General features: G+C 35.2%; 1 protein-coding gene across 9 annotated transcripts in view; it reads left to right on the top strand.

Annotated features, from left to right (window-relative positions):
* Nucleotides 1-19,431, top strand: part of LOC150097938 (protein Jade-1-like) — a 335,931-nt gene that overhangs the window by 205,188 nt on the left and 111,312 nt on the right. For all 9 annotated transcript variants that reach the window (XM_090405951.1, XM_090405944.1, XM_090405950.1 and 6 more), the window contains one exon: nucleotides 10,130-10,219. In XM_090405951.1, the coding sequence (XP_090262077.1) occupies nucleotides 10,130-10,219 (90 nt within the window). The remainder of the gene's footprint in view (nucleotides 1-10,129; nucleotides 10,220-19,431) is intronic.

Below are 19,431 nucleotides of genomic sequence, written 5' to 3'. Positions count from 1 at the left end.
TGGTGTCAATGGGGCATTATATCAAGCAATACTTAGTCTTTATTTGAGTTGTAAGTCAGCAGTTAGAATTGAAGGAAGTACAGGAAGATGGTTTAATGTTAAATCTGGTGTGAGGCAAGGATGTACATTATCCCCTCTGTTATTCATTATCTATATGGATCACATTATGAAGGAAAGTGGTATTAAACCTGATATCAAAATTGGAGATGTTAATGTCAGCTCTTTGCTTTATGCGGATGATGTTATACTTCTAAATAAATCCGCTACAAGTCTGCAAGATTCTCTGACTAAATTGAATAGCTGTTGTAATAGATATGGTATGAAGGTCAGCAATAAAAAGACAAAGACAATAAAAATAGGCAGAATCATTGAAAATGTCAACTGTGTTGTGAATGGAGAACCTGTGGAACAAGTAAAACATTTCAGCTACTTAGGCACGATTTTTACTGAAGATGGTAAATTAAATATAGAAATAGACAACAGAATCAGCAAAGCTGGTATGGTGGGAAGTCAATTGAATAAATTCATATGGAATAAGAGAGAAATTAGCTGTATACAAGACAGTGTTCAAACCAGTTTTAACTTATGGATCTGAGAGCTGGGTCAGAAGTAAAACACTTGACCAAAGACTAGTGACCACAGATATGAGAGTCCTGAGAAAGATTAGAGGCGTGAACAGATGGCATCAATGGCAATATCATATTAAAAATGAGAATATTAGGAAAGAACTTGACATTGTCAGCATCCAGGAATGCATTAGCAGAGCTAATCTCAGGTGGTATGGTCACTTAAATAGAATGGGAGAGGAAAGATTAGCAAAACAAGTGTTCTCTGCCAGGTTGGCAGGAAAAACGATCCAGAGGAAGACCATGATATAGGTGGATTGATACGGTACAAAGTGCCTTAGACGATAGAAATATAAGATCTGATAATGTTGGAGTCTTGACAAGTAACAGACTGATTTGGAGGAAAATTGTAGATAGGAAGTTAGTAATGATGTAATTTTTTTCATGTAGTACTATCATTATCCTGTACACCCCTTGAGGGTACATGGCAGGAATTTGATGATGGTGATGATATATGGACAATGATAAATTTACTTTAATCCATTTTCCAAGTGTAAGCAAACAAAGTTTGCACCTGAAGTATCTTCAGGACTAAAGCAACTCGTGGGAAATGTGGACCGAGCTTCCATCACTCCTTGTCTTAGTATCTCCCACAATGCAAAGCACATCTCCTTGTGGACATGTATAATGCTATGCATTAAGGGAAGGGACGATACCCTGATCCGTTTTGACCTTTATTGACGTCTTGTCAGTGGGAGCCAGACCCACAGGTGGTGATATCAAGGTGAAAGCAATGGAGAAGTCATATTTACCTATACGAGTTGCCAAAAGGTGTCTCACCTTATTATTAAATTACTGTGTATTTAGAGAAAAATGCTGGGTCTGGCTCCCACTGATGAGACCTCAATAAAGGTCGAAACCGGTCTGGGTAGTGGCCCTTCCCTTAATGCATAGTGTTATACATGTTCACAAAGAGATGTGCTTTTGCATTATGGAAGATACTAAGACAAGGAATGATGGGATCTTGTTCCACCTTTACCACGAGTTTTCTCAGTCATGAAGATACTTCAGGTGCAAACTTTGTTTGCTTACACTTGGATAAAGAATTAAACTAAATTTATTATAGTCTAATCAAGTGGGAAAAAAATTTCCAACATCTTTCTCTAAATCCAGAGTAATTTAATAATAAGGTGAGACACCTTTTCGCAACTCATATAGGTAAATATGACTTCTTCATTGCTTCCACCTTGGTATCATTACCTCTGGGTCTGGCTCCCACTGAAGAGACCTCAATAAAGGTCGAAACTGGTTGGAAGCTTGGGTGATGAATGGCAATGCTGTAACCGATGAAGTTTTAACTGAGGCTCAGCTGTTGCTGTCACCCAGGTCCTGGAGGGGGGAGGTAATGAATAACAGTGCTGTAGCCCATGAAGTTGACTCAGGCATGTTTGTTGCTGTTACCCCTCAAATGACATATGAGCAAATGAGCGGCTCTGCTCGGTGGTGGAGTGAGCCTGCCACGGTGTAGAGCCAACCAGTGCTGAGAGTTCTTCTCAGTGGAAGGGTGAGCCTGTTACTGAGAGGAACAACACTGAGTTTTTTGGAGTTTGACCTGTACTTGAACATTCAATAAAGGTCGAAACTGGTCTGGGTAGTGGCCCTTCCCTTAATGCATAGCATTATACATGTCCACAAGGAGATGCTCTTTGCATTGTGGGAGATACTAAGACAAGGAGTGATGGGAGCTTGGTCCACCTTTACCACGAGTTGCCTTAGTCCTGAAGATAGTTCAGGACTAAGGCAAACATTGTTTGCTTACACTTGGATAAAGAATTAAACTAAATTTATTATAGTCTAACCAAGTGGGAAAAAACTTCCAATATATGGACAATATTATTAAAAAATGGAGAGAAGTAAATACACGTGGCTTCCAAATTAATCGACATACAAAAATAGACATGCTACTCTTTGCTGATGATCAGATCATCTTTGGAAAGACTGAAGACGAACTGCAGAAATCAATCTATAATTTAAATAATAATATTTAAATTATAGATTTAAATATTATTAATTATAGCGTTGTTGAATAGTGCGATAGAAAGAGCAAAACAGCAGCTAGAGTGCATGAACAAAAGTAGACTGAATGAACCAAGCAATAATAAAAGGTATGACAGGAAAAATAGACGTATGAATGTGAACATGAACAAAATGAAGGATAGAGTGCTGTATGGAGACTCCTTAGTACGAGGTGTGTTAGTAGAGGATTTGACAAAATCGTACCAACCTGGTGCGACCATAAAGGACGTAACTGCGTCTATTAGAGAGCAAAAGGAAAGGGTAAAAGAAATGATTGTTGTGGCAGGTACGAATGATTTGAAAGGAGATAAAATGGAAGTGATAGAAGACCTGAATGAATTGTTTGATGTAGCAAAAGAAAAGAGTGAGAGAGTTAGAATGATTAGTCTTTTGCCACGGTATGACAGTGAAATGTTTAAAAGGAGGGCTATAATTGCAAATGACTTTATGCGTGGGTTATGTATGACGAGTAGTGTGGAATTTGTGGATGTGTGGAGTGAGTTTGATGGGCGAAAGGTTCTATATAAGATGGATGGCTTGCATTTGAATGGTTACGGTGTAAGAAGACTTGAGAAAGTGTTGCTGAATGTAGTGGATGTGCAAATTCAGGGAAACTAGATTTGTTGGGGGGGGGGAGTAGAGATACAGTCCTTATGGAGGCAGTTGAATGTAAGAATGAATATAATATGCCACAGCAAATAAGGACAACAAATCTGAGTGGGATAGTTAATATAAGGCATCAAGGTGGGGTAGGGGCTAATGGGGGTCTTAAATTCATGTACACTAATACTAGGAGTATTAGAAACAAGAAGGAAGAGTTTTTGGCCATGGTTGGCACTTCCAGACCACAGGTTATAGGTATTAGTGAAACATGGCTGACTGTAGATGATATAACTAGTGGGATTGAATGTGATGGGTATAGTGTGTTCAGGAATGACAGAGAGAATAAAATGGGGGGAGGAGTATTGTTGATGATAGCTGATGAGCTCCAGCCAAGGAGAATAGAAGTTGTATTGCAGGATAGAGAAAAGAGCACATTTGAGGCCATTTGGTGTGAGATTGTGGCTAGCAGAACTAAATATACAATTGGGTGCTGCTATAGACCAGGTGATGGAAAAGATGGTGGTGACAGTATGCACAAGCAAATAGAAGAAATGGGTGGAAGGAGGGTGATTATTATGGGAGATTTCAACTATGGTCGCATTGATTGGAGTGAGGTGAGGACACACGGGAGGAAGGAACTGGATTTTATGCGGTTATTAAGGGATAACTATCTGCGACAGCATGTAATGGAAAATACTAGGGGTCAGAGAGTGCTTGACCTAGTAATTACATCTCAGGATTTGGCTGTAACAAATATGACCACATTGCCACCAATCGGTGAGAGTGATCATAGGGTCTTAACGTGGGAGGTGGCTAAAGGTGTAGAATTTTCAATTAAGACAGGGTACATGTGGAATTATCGGGCGGGAAAGTATGACAAGCTTAGGAGTTTGATTGGTTCAGTGCCATGGCATGTACAACTGCAAGGACTAGAAGTTGATAGTGCATGGGAGGTAGTTAAGAAGTGCTTGCATGAAGCAATGGCTGACTGTATACCTAGAGTCCGAATAATAAATCAAGTAGGGGTTAAATGGATGAATAACACCATTAAGCTTGAGTTGCAAAAAAAGAAACAACTATGGAGGGAATTTAAGGAGAAGGGTGACCGGCAGGCACATGAATGGTATAAAGCGCAGGCCAGAAGGGTGACGAGTGTGGTAAGAAAAGCAAAAAAGGATTACGAAAGAACATTGGCCATGCAGGCTAAAGAGAATCCTAAACAGTTTTTTAGATATGTAGCAAGTAAAAGAAAAAATGTACATGGCAGATTGATTTTAAAGAATGCCGATGGTAGGGAGGTAACTGAATCAGTTGAGATAGTTGAGTTACTGAGTGAGCACTTTGCAAAAGTATATCATCCAGGTGGTGACATTGCAGAAACGAATAAACCAGTAGATTATACGGGAATTGTGGTTAATGAAGTGGAGGTGAGTAGTCTATTGCATAACCTCAATGTCAATACATCTGTGGGATTGGATGGTATACCAGCTCGTGTTGTACGAGAAGCAGCTAAAGAATTGTCAGTACCCTTGACCATTTTGTTTAATTTGAGTCTCGGGTCTGGGTTAGTCCCGAGGGGGTGGAACGAGGGGAAAATAGTTCCACTGCATAAAGGTGGTTCCAAGACTGCTGTTGTAAATTACCGACCGATTAGCATATCAGGAATCATTGTCAAGGTCTTAGAGAAAATAGTCAAGAGGAAAATACAAGATTGGATAGAAGAAAATGGGATACTGTATCGGGGACAGCATGGTTTTGTGAAGGGTAGGTCATGCCTCAGTAACTTGCTCACGTATTATAACACAGTGATGGCTGAACTGGATAAGGGTAATGGGTTTATGGTGATTCTACTGGACCTTGCCAAGGCCTTTGACAGGATTCCACATGGAATTCTAATCAGTAAATTGCAGCATATGGGAATGGACATAGGGTTGGTGAGATGGATAGGAGGGTGGTTGACGGAGAGATATCAGAGAGTGGTTTACTCGGGAGTAGAGTCCACAAGACGGCCTGTGACTAGTGGTGTGCCACAAGGATCTGTTCTTGGACCACTGCTGTTTAATTTGTTCATAAATGATATAGGAAATGATCTGAGAGGAACAGTACATTTGTTTGCGGATGATGCGAAGTTGGGTAGGGCAATAGTGAATGCAGATGACGTCAAAATTTTGCAGGATGATTTGGATAGATTGGAGGTCTGGGCTAAGGAGAATGGATGTCAGTTTAATGTGGCAAAATGTAAGGTTATGCATTTTGGGATGAAAAGATTGGCGGCAGTTTACTGCATTGGTGGAACCCTGCTCCAGGAAATTGATGAGGCACGAGATTTAGGAGTGTTGGTGGATAAGGAATTGAAATTTAGGGGACACATTGCAAAAGTGACCAAAATAGCTCATCAAATCACTTGGTTGCTGAAGAATACGTTGACAAGCAGGTTATTGTTCCTCTCTATCGAGCCTTGATAAGACCCCATCTAGACTACTGTGCTCAGATTTGGTCACCTAGGTTTCTTCTTGATGGGGAGGAGGTGGAGAGGATCCAGAGGCGAGTGACCAAGATGATAGCAGGTCTGTGGAATGAACCGTATGAGAACAGGTTGAGGATTTGTGGGTTGCAAAAATTGGTTGATAGGCGGAGGAGGGGAGATATGATTGAGACATTCAAATTACTGAAGGGTTTCTATAAAATTAATTCAGAAGATATTTTTGAGAACAGGGCTGGTTGTGGGAGGACTAGGGGACATCCATGGAAACTGGGCAAAAGTGTGGTTAGTAAAGGTGTTAGAGCTGGGTTCTTTACTTTTAGAGTAGTGAATGAGTGGAATGCGCTCCCTGAGTCTGTAGTGGATGCTGTGACAGTGAATGAGTTTAAGGCGAGGTATGATAGATACTGTATGAATGTCAGATAGTTGTGATGAATATGATTTGGGGCCTCCCTCGATGAGTCTAATGACTCCCTGGAGTTGCCCGTAATAATAGTAATATACAACAATATGGTCTGGAAATATCATCGGAGAAAACTAAAGTCATGGCTTTTCCAGGAGATGACCCTGTCAGAAGTAAAATAGTAATAAATAATAAAATAATTGAGCAAGTTAATAATTTTAAATACCTAGGCTGTAAACTAGTTTACCTAAATGAAATAGATATTGATTTTAAGATGAAAACTTTATAAAAATCACTGGAGTAATTAACAAAACCTTTAAACCTAATTATGTACAGAAACACACAAGACTTAGAGTCTACAAAACAATAGCTAAACCTACACTATTATATGGAAGTGAGATATGGACCTTTGGAGAAAGATATATACAGAAAATTCAGGCAGCAGAAATGAAATTCCCTATAAAAGCAGAAAAACTAACTCTATTAGATAAAAAAAAAAAAGAAATAGTGAAATAATTAAAAATCTTAAAATTAATTCCATAACAGACTCAGTGATTAAATATAGAAAAAACTGACTAGACCCTATAGCAAGAATGCAGAGAGAAAGATTACCAAAAACATTCTTAACATATATGCCTAGAGGAACAAGAAATAGGGGACGACCAAGAAGAAGATGGACTGAGTCCGGAACAGGCCACTTGGCCTAGAACCTGGATAGGAAGAAGACATTATTATGATAGCATTTACATAATTTTATTATTTTCTTTAATATAATTACTCAAAAAATGCACCTATAATCTTAAACTTGTGAATGATAACAGTGTACAAAATATCTTTCCTATGCAGGGAAATATGGAGTCATTTTCAAATTACATGTGTATTCAATAACTGAAAACCTCATCTTCTGATTTAGTTCATATATATATATATATATATATATATATATATATATATATATACGTAGGCTGTTCAATAAGTAATAAGACTATATTTATACAGAAAACAGATTACCTTTAATCGTCATAATTTACATGGTCTTTTTCAAAGTAACTACTGTGAGACGCGATGCGTTTGTCCCAACATTGCGTCTACTTCTTAAACACATGTGAGAGTCTGTTTTTTGAAAGTTCTTTCAAAACCGCCTCTGCAGCTTTTACACATGCTTTGTTGCTTTCGAAATGGCCGCCTCTTAGTGGTTTCTTGAGCCGAGGAAACAGCCAGAAATCGCACGGTGCGAGATCAGGACTGTATGGAGGATGTGGTATCTGTGTTGTTCTTCTGCAACACGTCCACTACACAACCAGCAATATGTGGCCTTGCATTATCGTGGTGCAATAAGAAGCCATTCTTCAGCAATGGACGCTTCCTTTTGACATGCTTGATGATAATCGCTGCTGTATTGATCATCGTCTCTGTGATGGACGTTGACAGTCTTCCCTCACGTTCAAGATCTTCCATATTTTGCCTTCCTTCCTTAAAAGTTTTATGGCAGCGAAAAACACTTGCCCTCAACATTGCTTCATCGTGGAAAGCTTCGCGTATCATGTTAAAAGTGTCCGATGCCGATTTTTGCAAACGCACACAAAATTTAATCGCATAATGCTGTTCCAAGGACACTTCCATTTCGAAGACTGGTCGCACAGGCGTGCCGATGAGCACTTGCGTTTAGTCACGTGACACTCTGGCACATCAGCCTGTATATGCCATCTATCAACCTCTTTTGTTAATACATACAGCAACATTTCTTTATTCCACAGAAATTAATATTGTGATGAGTGGTTTCGCCACAGTAAAATTAGTCTTATTACTAATTGAACAGCCCACATGTGTGTATGTATATATATATATATATGTATATACACACACACACACACACATACATACCTATTTTATCACATCTGGATGGTGTCTAAGTGGGCAGAAAAATAGTGAACAGTTTGCAGAATAAATATTCTTAAATATTCTATCCTTTCTCCCTAAACCACCCTATTCCAGTTTTGTAAATATTAATATTCCACCAACAGGACCTGTAGTATCTAAGTAAGAAAGAATATTTACAACTTTTTAAGATGAAGCAGAAATTAGAAAACTCAGCAATCAATAAAATATTACTTTCAGTGTATAAGAATAAAAATCTAATTTAAAATCTTAATAAATAATACATAAAAAATATTTTGTGAAATTTATCTTGCACTGCATTATTTTTCATATATCGGTATCAATGCAATATCATTTCAATTTTCCTTGCTGCAATGAATTATCTGTGAACTGTAGTATATATTCGTATAAAAAAAAAACGACATTGAATTGAAATAAAAAAAATTATGTAATTATTGTTCTAGAAGAGGATTAGAGAAACCAATCTTACTGAGAGCAAGAAGGGTTTGTTTTAGAAATCATTTATCAGAACCATGCCGGTTGTATTTTTTAATAACGCTAGTAACAGCACCTTCTAGATTATCCCTTTTGGGATAATCTAGAAGGTGCTGTTACTAGCATTATTTAAAATTATTTTATTTTATTATTTGTTTTATATTACTCTCATCCACAAAATGTTTTGTAAACTTGTAAGTTATCTTGGATGGGCTAATGTTTTTTTTTTTTCTATTTTTAATTCATTTTTTTATGTAGTCCAAAAGTCCTATTGTAAAGACCAAACATGGCAATTTTTCAGGCCTCCAGTAAACAGAACATCATTTGCATAATAGGCAGTGAAATTAATCTCTTATCTAAAGATAATCACAAACATTGATGTCCATTGCATGAATTTGAACCCATTGTCAGCAACTAGGCTGGTAAATTTCCACTAAAAGGTAACTGCTGAAATGTTTGTTGGCAAGAATCAAGGCATGTGGCCATATTTAGAACAGTCTAATTGGCAACTATTGCATGATGCTGCTCCTGCCTCCAGAACAATGTACAGATGTTTCTGGCTCACAAGCATGTTGCACTGCTCAACCATTCTCTTGACTTGACTCTATCAGATTTTTTACTGTTTTTAGTTGAAATTGAGATTGAAAAGATGCTGAATTTATAGTTTGACTTTCAGAAGAATGTGAACAGCAGAATTAAATACTGCCACAGCAGATAAATATTCCAGATTATTTCAAAGCCTCGTGTGAACACTATAACAAGTATATTTGGTCTCTTAAGGATTACAGTTACACTCTGAGTTACGTAACATGCGACTTACATAAATTTGCAGTTACGTAATAAATACTAGTACGTATGAAAATGTTTACGGCTTTGCGCAGGTGCGTCTTTGACAGTGTTATTGCAGTACAGTAGTAGATGCCTCACACGGTTAGCTCAGTCACTTGTTATCACTGCTAGTTTTGTTGTTTTTTTACCCTTAAAATGGAATGCAAACGCAAAACCGAATGCGCTGGAAAAACGTCACATTTTTTTAAATTTGAAAAGTGAATATTTCAGTTTGTTTTTATATTCTTTTATATTATGTATTTTTCATATTTACAGTATGTATATTATTCAAATGCAATTGATAAATTTTTTTTAATCCCCAAAAATGAAAAATATTAAAAAAGGAACATATCTGATTAATAGCAAAAAAAATTAATGTAAGACGGCGGTATGAGTAGCCATTGAACATTTTATCGTATGTATGTAATTTACAAATTTGAGTTACGTAAAGGTTTACAGAACACATTATTACGTAACTCGGGGTCTAACTACTTTGAGAAAGATGCACAAGAAAATATTTTCCTTGTCCATATTTTGATTTATATGAAGTCAGTTTCATTACTGAATCATATCATTATCGTCCATCTTCTCCATTAGTGTCCACAGATGCTTAATGTCTTATTCTAATCCACTGTAAGTATACTCATATAGTAATAGTAATAATTTCCAGTTGTTAGTATTTAATGGTTGATTTATTATCTATGAGATTTAATTTCTTGGAGTCACATCTTTATCATCAATCTCTATTTGAACTTTATACCGTTATTTGTTATATAATTGGCTGTGCTATTTTTGCAGTGTTTTGAAAACTTCCAAGAAGCTCTTAAAACTCAAGAAGGTTTAGGCATAGAATATGATGAAGATGTTATCTGTGATGTGTGTCGTTCGGTAAGAACTTTTTTTATTATAAATTTTAATAATAAATCAATTTTAATAATAAATAATCAATAACATCTTTTGATTATACTTAATTTTATAATATAAAATTGCAGTGGTAATTTCCTAGAATTTCCAGCTTCAGCTTTTAAATGCAAAATCAAATCACATTTAAAAGTTTGATTCATGTTGTATGATATTTATTATACAATTTTTTTCCATCTTCAAATTTGAGTAATGTTCAGCTGCAGTTAAATATAATTACAATTTGAAGACTAAAGATATTAAAACATTGAAAATTTAAAGATTAACAATAATTTTAATTGTGGAAGTTTGCCATGCCTTTGAACATCTAATTGTCCAGATAGCAATTTAGTCTGTGTTAGTCACACTTATTGAGTTGAAATGGCAGGTATTAATATAGTTCAAAAATTTTGAGTACATGTGCTTGTACTGAAATCATTATAGAGCATCTGCGTATTTCACCAACATATTTCAAGACTGTGAATATGTAAGTGAAATTAAATTTGTTGAGGAAACATTAATAATCTCTTCCATTTCTCTTTATATTGTAAATCTCAGTGAGTACTGGTAATTATGAACTTATCAGCACTGCTACATTAATAGCATGGTAAATCTATTTCGAACCTCCCAAGCTCCATAAGCACATTTGTGAATGAATTGAAACTTTTTTTTTTATGATCATCATCATAAATTCCTGTTATGTTACCCTCAAATGTATCCTCAAGGGGTGTTTAGGACACTATGATAGTACCGTGATTTAGTTATTATTAATTTCCTTCAATAATTTTCTACCAAATAAGTCATGTCTCGAGTATTGTCATTTTATTCTTCTAACTGCATCGATATCTAAATTTTGATCTTCCTCTGGGTCTTTTTCCTGCCATCTTGGTATTACCCATTTTGCTAATTTTTTTCTTACCTGTTTAAGTAACTTTAGATTAGTTCTGTTCACACATTCTTCAGTGTTATTAATGTCACTCCTTGATATTCTCATTTTTTACATGAATCCATTATTAATGTTTTGTTTATGCAGCTTATTTTTCTTAGGATTCATTATCTGTTGTCTCTAGTCTTTGATCAGCTGTTTTATTTCTAACCCACTTGCAAATCCCTAAGTTAAACTTGGTTTGAACACTCTTATAGTTTAATTTCTAGTTTAGTGTTTTGGCTAATTTTTCTCTTATTCCATATAAATTCATTCAATTATTCCCCAGCATTTACCAGTTTTACTTATTCTATTTCCATATTTAATTCTGTTTTCACTGAACATACTTAAACACTGGAAAATTTTATTTGTTATATAGATATTCCATTGAGAATGCAGTTGATTATTATGTCCTGTCTCTTTTCATATTTTCTTTTTATTGCTGATTTTTGTGCAACATTAGTTCCAGCAGTTATGTTTAATTAAATAATTTTAAATACTTGTACTGGACTTATTTAGTAATGTAATGTTATAAAAAGAGATGAATTTAGAGAGGCATTGAACAGTTTTCATAACCTGTTCAATGCCTCTCTCCTTTATAATGTAGTCTATATGGATGATGAATAACAATGGAGATTGCATGCATCCTTACATGAAACCACTTTCCTCTACTTCCTTGCAGTTTGAAATTGCAACTTAACTATAGATTTGCTTGTTTGTTTAATGTCCTATTTACACTATATAATTGCAGCATTTTGAAACAGCTTTTCATATGCCTTTTCGAAATCTCCAAAACTTGAGTACAGATTGTTGTTATACTCCTATTGTTTCTTGACTTTCTTAACATGAAAATTTGATCCTGACAGTCCTCCATTTGGTCTAAATCTTGCATGTTCTTCCATAACTTTCTTTATCTCTTCTCAAATATGTTTGCCTAAATCTTACCCACAACACACAGTAGGAAATTCTTAATTTTCCTATTTAGTTTTATTTCCCTTTTTATAGGGATGCTATCGAGTATCCCTTATCATCTGGAATTCAGTCTTGAATTATGCAATGTAGCTTCTGCAACCCTCATATTTGAACATTTCTGGTTGAAGATCATCTCCAGTAGGCTTTCCACTTTCAGGTTTCTGATAACTTTTCCATCTCTGTGTTAGAGTATTTGAATATCTTGAGTATTCACTGTTAAGTCACTTTATAGCAGACTCCACTATAACAAAGTGATGTGCTATAGCAAACTTCCAGCTTATGTTCCATAGAACCAATAGTATTTGATTATGTCCATCTAGCAAATGGACATCACATTGCACATTCTGAAATTTACGTTTGCCAACCACATATATTTTTCGATTGAGCTACACAGCACGACAGAAACATATAACATAAACGTAAAATTTCTTCCTCCGTCTAAGGCATAGTGACCATTTTTCACGTCTGGAATGTAACAGATGTGAAATGTGGTCACCATGCCTTTAGATGAGAGGGTAGCTTAGTGTAATGTTTACACTGATTGGCTCCTGAAAACTGTCTGCTCAAGATGGTTTCTTGAGCAGACAGTTTTGTATGAAAAGTATTCATAAGATGCATTAAGGTTTTTTCGAATTAAAACTTGAAAATAAAAAAAGGATGAAACTATTCCACCCTCCCCATCTCATACAATAATTTCATATTTGGTACTGTGTTATTTCAATAAAATTCAAAATATATCTTTGTTTTTAACTAAATCAAATACTTATTGTGAAAGAGCTTTAATAACGAAATAAAACAAAATATTGTTAGCTATAGCAAAATGAGAATAAAGAAGGGGGAAGGGGGTGTGATTCAAATTAAAACATAAACAGCTTGTTGACTTCCAGTTTTGTAATGCACACTACTACTTTGGAGGAGGGGAGAACTAATAAATACCCAATATGTTGTAGTCAAAACAGCATTATCTTCTATTGATGAGTGATAAATCTGGCAAGAAAACTGTAGCCGAGGTTAGTTAATAAAGGATTGGTTTATTGATGCAAGGACATTGAAGGTCATACTGCACCATTACAAAGGTTATAGCAATACACAAGGTATATATAGTAAAAGAAAATTACTTTTCTTTTATAAAGTAAATTTTCTTTTATATAAAGTAAAAGAAAATATAGTACACAAAAGGGAAAATGGGGAATTGTACACTGATATCTGAATGCAAAGGAAATAGCAAGATAAAAAAACAAAGGAAATATTGGGAAATCAGCACATGAAAAGACAAAATTAAAAATCCCAAATTCAAACATTAATGAGAGAAGCATAAGAAAGAACTAAAAGAGTGAGAAATTAAATCCAGAATTAATGTTTGTTTTAAAGTGTTACAATAGCTTAAGTTATTGTCATCTGAAATAGTCATAATAAACTAAATATATATACAGTCAGTATTATTAAAATCAAACACAATCTGAAAATGTTAGCAGTGTCTCAATTTTGTAATTGTTTACTAACTCCTCTGACATAGAGAGAGGTGGCACAAATGACGAACAGGTTGTAGTTTGCATAAGTTAGCCTCAGTCCAACAAGGAGGAGAATAAAATGATGGACAGGTGGTGGGAACAAGTCAGCTTTCTGTTGGTAGTTTGAATCATGCAAGGAAGAGAGAGACCCATTGACTGACAGCTAATGAAGTTGATACTGTTCTCTTAAAACTGTAAATTAAAGAAATACAGTATGATATTCACTATTTCTTCAATTGGAAGTTTGTTCAATATGCTTCAGATAAGCACTCATCCACTTGAACTCTAACAAGTATGGTGTGGAGCTGTAATTGATCAGTTAGCTTGGTGTAGTAGTAACTTAATGGCTGAATTAGAAACTTAGGAATACTATAATATTGTTCTACCAGAATATTGGCTATTGAACAAAGGCTTAATGTTTATGATCTTTGATCTGTACCCACTTCAAGGAAATTTTAAGTGATAATTGTCTAGCAACTCACCACCATGCTTTCAACTCACTCACCATCATTAAAACATAAATCAACCTTCAAGTTGGTAGAAATAAAAGTTCACTCCACATACTTAAGAAAATAGCAGCTTAAAATTAAACAACATATAGAACTGAAAAATATAAAAATGCAAAAGTTAAAATGTAAAATTCAAATAGGATTCAAAATTAATTAAAATGAAAGAATTCATCAGCCAGTGGATCCATGCTTGATAATAAATCAACAAATGAACCCTAACCTGACATGCATATCTGGTTAAGTTTGATTTAGAATGGAAGAAGTTATTTTTCTTGTTTGGGAACTAAAGAAAATTGTGTGTGTTTTAATAAAGGAAAGTTGCATAATAGAGTAGGAAATGATTGTGAGACATACAAAAATATTTTGGGAAAATTTGGAGAAAAGAGCAAAGCTAATAATAATGGCAAATATCTGTTGGATTTCTGCTCAGGACATGGACTGGTTATTACTAACACCATGTTCCAACATAAAAATGTGCACAAATTCACATGGAGAGAAGAGGCTAGGAATAAGAAAAGTCTCATTGACTATGTTATTGTTGATAGTGATGTTTTCTCCCTGGTGCAGGACACCAGAGTGTACAGAGGATTTGAAATTGGAAGTGATCACTATTTAGTCTTGAGCAGGATAAAATTGAATTTCATATTGAAAAGAATAACATGTAAGAAAGTTTTAAAGCGAATAAAAGTTGAGCAGCTCTCAGATGTGAACTGTAGACTAAAATACAGAAATATTATTGAAAAGAAAATGAAAGTTTGAGAACAGGAATCAAACCTTGGAGATTCAGTGGCAAACTCTGAAGGAAACATTGATTGATTCTGCCAGAGAGGCATGTGGTGAGGTTGTGTGCAAGGATAAAAAAATCAGAACTCCCTGGTGGACACAGGAAGTTAAAGAGGCAGTGAAGGAAAAGAAGAAAGCATATCAAAAGTTCCTGGCAAATAAGTCAGCTTTTACTCTTACAGAATACAGAGACAAATGTAAGAAAGCTAAACAGTGTGTAAAACTAGCTAAACAAAAGTCATGGGAGGACTTTGGCAAGAATATAGAAAATAAATTTCAAGAAGGTGGCAAAATATTCTGGAGGTTGTTGAAGAAGCTTAGGAATGGAGGAAAGAGTGCTGTAAAAGGAATTAGAGATGATAAAGGTGAAATGAAAACAGGAGAAAAAGATATCCTTGAAGTATGGAGTAATTACTTTGAAAGACTGCTAAATGAAACAAGCAGTGATGACAGCACAGTGATAAAAAAACACTGACCAGGCATGCAGTCAGGAATACATATCCATACTTGAAGTAGAAAAAGCCATCAAAGGCTTGAAATGTGGAAAGGCAGCAGGAGTAGATGATATTCGACCAGAAATGCTGAAGTATGGTGGTATAAGAGTCTTACAGTGGCTGCACTGCATAGTTCAGAAATACTGGACAGAGGGACGAATTCCCGATGATTGGAGTAGAGCACTCATAGTACCCATATATAAAAAGGGAAATAAAACTGAATGTGAGAATTACAGAGGTATTTCCCTACTGAGTGTTCCTGGCAAGATCTATGCAAGTATACTTGAGAAATGGTTGAGAAGAATTGTGGAAGAAAAGCTTGGTGAAGAACAAGCTGGATTCAGGCCAAATAGAGGCTGTCAGGATCAGATCTTCACTTTACGACAAATAGTCGAGAAAGCATGGGAATATAACAAAGATCTGTATTTAAGTTTTGTCGATTTGGAAAAGGCATATGACAAGGTGCCAAGAGAGAAGCTATTCAATACGCTGCAGTTATATGGTGTCAATGGGGCATTATATCAAGCAATACTTAGTCTTTATTTGAGTTGTGAGTCAGCAGTTAGAATTGAAGGAAGTACAAGAAGATGGTTTAATGTTAAATCTGGTGTGAGACAAGGATGTACGTTATCTCCTCTGTTATTCATTATCTATATGGATCACATTATGAAAGAATGTGGTATTAAACCTGATATCAAAATTGGAGATGTTAATGTCAGCTCTTTGCTTTATGCGAATGATGTTATATTTCTAAATAAATCCACTACAAGTCTGCAAGATTCTCTGACTAAATTGAATAGCTGTTGTAATAGATATGGTATGAAGGTCAGCAATAAAAAGACAAAGACAATGAAAATAGGCAGAATCATTGAAGATGTCAACTGTGTTGTGAATGGAGAACCTGTGGAACAAGTAAAACATTTCAGCTACTTAGGCACAATTTTTACTGAAGATGGTAAACTAAATATAGAAATAGACAACAGAATCAGCAATGCTGGTATCGTGGGAAGTCAATTGAATAAATTCATATGGAATAAGAAAGAAATTAGTCGGAACACTAAATTAGCTGTATACAAGACTGTGTTCAAGCCAATTTTAACTTATGGATCTGAGAGCTGGGTCAGAAGTAAAACACTTGACCAAAGACTGGAGACCGCAGATATGAGAGTCCTGAGAAAGATTAGAGGCGTGAACAGATGGCATCAATGGCAATATCATATTAAAAATGAGGATATTAGGAAAGAACTTGACATTGTCAGCATCCAGGAATGCGTTAGCAGAGCTAATCTCAGATGGTATGGTCACTTAAATAGAATGGGAGAGGAAAGATTAGCAAAACAAGTGTTCTCTGCCAGGTTGGCAGGAAAACGACCCATTTCTATCATCTAAGGCACAAAGTGCCTTAGATGATAGAAATATAAGATCTGATAATGTTGGAGTCTTGACAAGTAACAGACTGATTTGGAGGAAAATTGTAAATAGTAAGTTAGTAATGATGTAATTTTTTCATGTAGTACTGTCATATCCTGTACACCCCTTGAGGGTACATGGCAGGAATTTGATGATGATGATGATGATGAAGTTGCACAGCAGTTATACCAGAATTGACTCTCAGTTGTTTCCAGCACAGGAGCAATTATCACTTTGCAAATGGGGGGGGGGGGATGTTCACTTTCAACCAAAACAATATCTAATGGAATTGACTTATTACTATATTCTACCCTTGTAGCAGTTTTGTATTCCAAGTCTTCAAGCACTAATAATTGTGAAAGAATGAAATATGAAATTGTTTATATGATCTATAAATCGACTAGTTTGTCTTATTTAAAATACTTTAAATGACCAGTAATTGTTAGAAGCAAGTCAGAAGGAGCATTCGAAATTAAAACCAAAATAAATAAAGACAATAATAGCATAAAAGTTAAAAGACAAAAAATATGAAAAATTGAAATAAATTTTAAAATTTTAGTAAATAAATAAATGCTAGCAAACAAATAGCTTAAAGAAAACAAACTTAGTTTTCTGATGCAAAGAAGGAGAATGATGAATGAAGGAAAGTACTTGTGCATTTCCCACAGAAATCAAACTTCTGTATTATCTGTAATGGTAAGAGAGCACCTTCAAGGAATATTACTGTAAGAACTAATTGATCTCAATGTCTGCTGGCTGCACAAAGTTTAAAATAAAACACTAAGACAAGAATAGTAACAAGTAGTTTTTTTGCTTCTCAGATAGACAACAATGACTCCAAAGACATTTCTCTATATCAATAATGCTGAAGCGTTAAATACCAACAAAAATTGATGCTAACATCATATCTTATTTATCTTTACCATTAACTACCCAAACCAGCCAGAAGAACACACACAGTTGACAGACAGACCTCATATACTTCATACCCTTAGTTACTCTGGCCTTAAATCCAAATGACAATAATTAGTATCCAATCAAATATATGCATTCTGCCTATGCATGCAGGCACTCCAAGTCTTAGCTGGTGTCTTTTGTTAGTATGGGATCTTGCTCGATCCATTGAAAGTCTCTAGATTATCATCTCCCAGATTTTGCATAAGGTGAGGCAGCTATATTTATTTAAATTTGGAGAGTGTTGCAGTATTGTCGTAAATTCCAAGAAGTCTGAGAATTGCATATGTTTCTGTATAATACAGAAGTTTCCCCATTGGATCCAGTGATTACTGGCATAGTCTACCACCCCCACAACAGTTGTAATGAGTAATGAACACCTGCTTTTATTCTGTTAGATGTCAGTTCTTCATTCTACTTGCCCAAAGTTTGTGCTTCCAAGAGTGAAATGCTAGCACCAGGCGATAAGAGGATTTTTGGATGAGGGTAGTTAATATTTGTCATATTGCATCTTAAGAATGTGTGAAATTTTTGCCAAGGTAAGGGATGACAGTAGATTTTTTGATTTTTTTGTAATCTGAATTTTGGGGAGATGGATGGAAACTTCTGTCGATTTTGAAAATATGCAAGCTAGCTAAAAACCATAGACTGGAATGGTCTGAGCAGATGATTCCAACTCTACTAAGGTTTAATAACAGCATACTGCTGGGAGGAGTGGTGATGTGATTAATGAAATGTTTCTTCTAGTGTGAGTAGGCTTCTTGTACAGAAAAAAGATAAGGATTAGTTGAGTAACCAGGGTGTCAAGGAGGAAGTAGACTTTTTTTTTTTTTTTAGTGAAGTCGATCTTAGAATTTTAGTTATTAAGGTGTGCTAAAATTTTTTCAGCGTACCAAGCATTGTGGCCAAGTGGGAGAATACATCATCAGTGTAGCATGACCATACATATTGTTGATTTGAGTGGAATAACGTTTAGGGTTGTTTTTTTCAGAGGGGGAAATGCAAAGCAGAACCTTCAATCTGCTTGTAAGTTTTTTCTGCCAAGTCAAATTACCATAGTCCATGGTAAAAGTGAATAGCACTACTATGTCAATGGCCAAATCATCTGAATAAGTTCTGAGGTTTCTTTTAGCAGTGCATTTGTGAATGGAGGAGGCTATATTATAACTGATCATAATGTCATTATTTTTAAGGATTGTGTGACAAGCAGGATTTGAAGTGCACAAATTTTTAGTGAGAGGCATTGCAACCAGTAATGATGAAAGAGCTCTTGGGATACATTTAGCTTATAAACTGGTCAAACATTTTTGGCAGTTTATAAGTAAGGAGAACCAGTAACCAACTGCTGGTCTTAAGATTGCATTCTGTTTGTGTATTTTTAGCAAACCATAAAGTTTGCTAAAAATGCCAGTTTTATTTTTACTTCTGAAAATCAGCAATAGAAACAAACACTATGAAAATAAGAAGAAACCTTGAAAAAAAGCAACTTATATTCTTGATATAGAAACTATAGAAAAATGTAAAATATTTCAGATATTTAGGATAAAACTTTTAGTGAAGATGACAAATGTGAGAAATAGATTATAGAATAAACAGCTGGTGGAGAGTCAACTGAATAAATTTATATATTGATCAAAGACTG

Source organism: Typopeltis vanoorti, chromosome 16, assembly GCF_054136105.1.
Source record: "Typopeltis vanoorti isolate ZY-2024b chromosome 16, IOZ_Tvanoo_1.0, whole genome shotgun sequence".
Taxonomy (NCBI): Eukaryota; Metazoa; Arthropoda; class Arachnida; order Uropygi; family Thelyphonidae; genus Typopeltis; species Typopeltis vanoorti.
The sequence above is the reverse complement of the archived record's forward strand: the minus strand, read 5'-3'. Positions and strand labels throughout refer to the sequence as shown.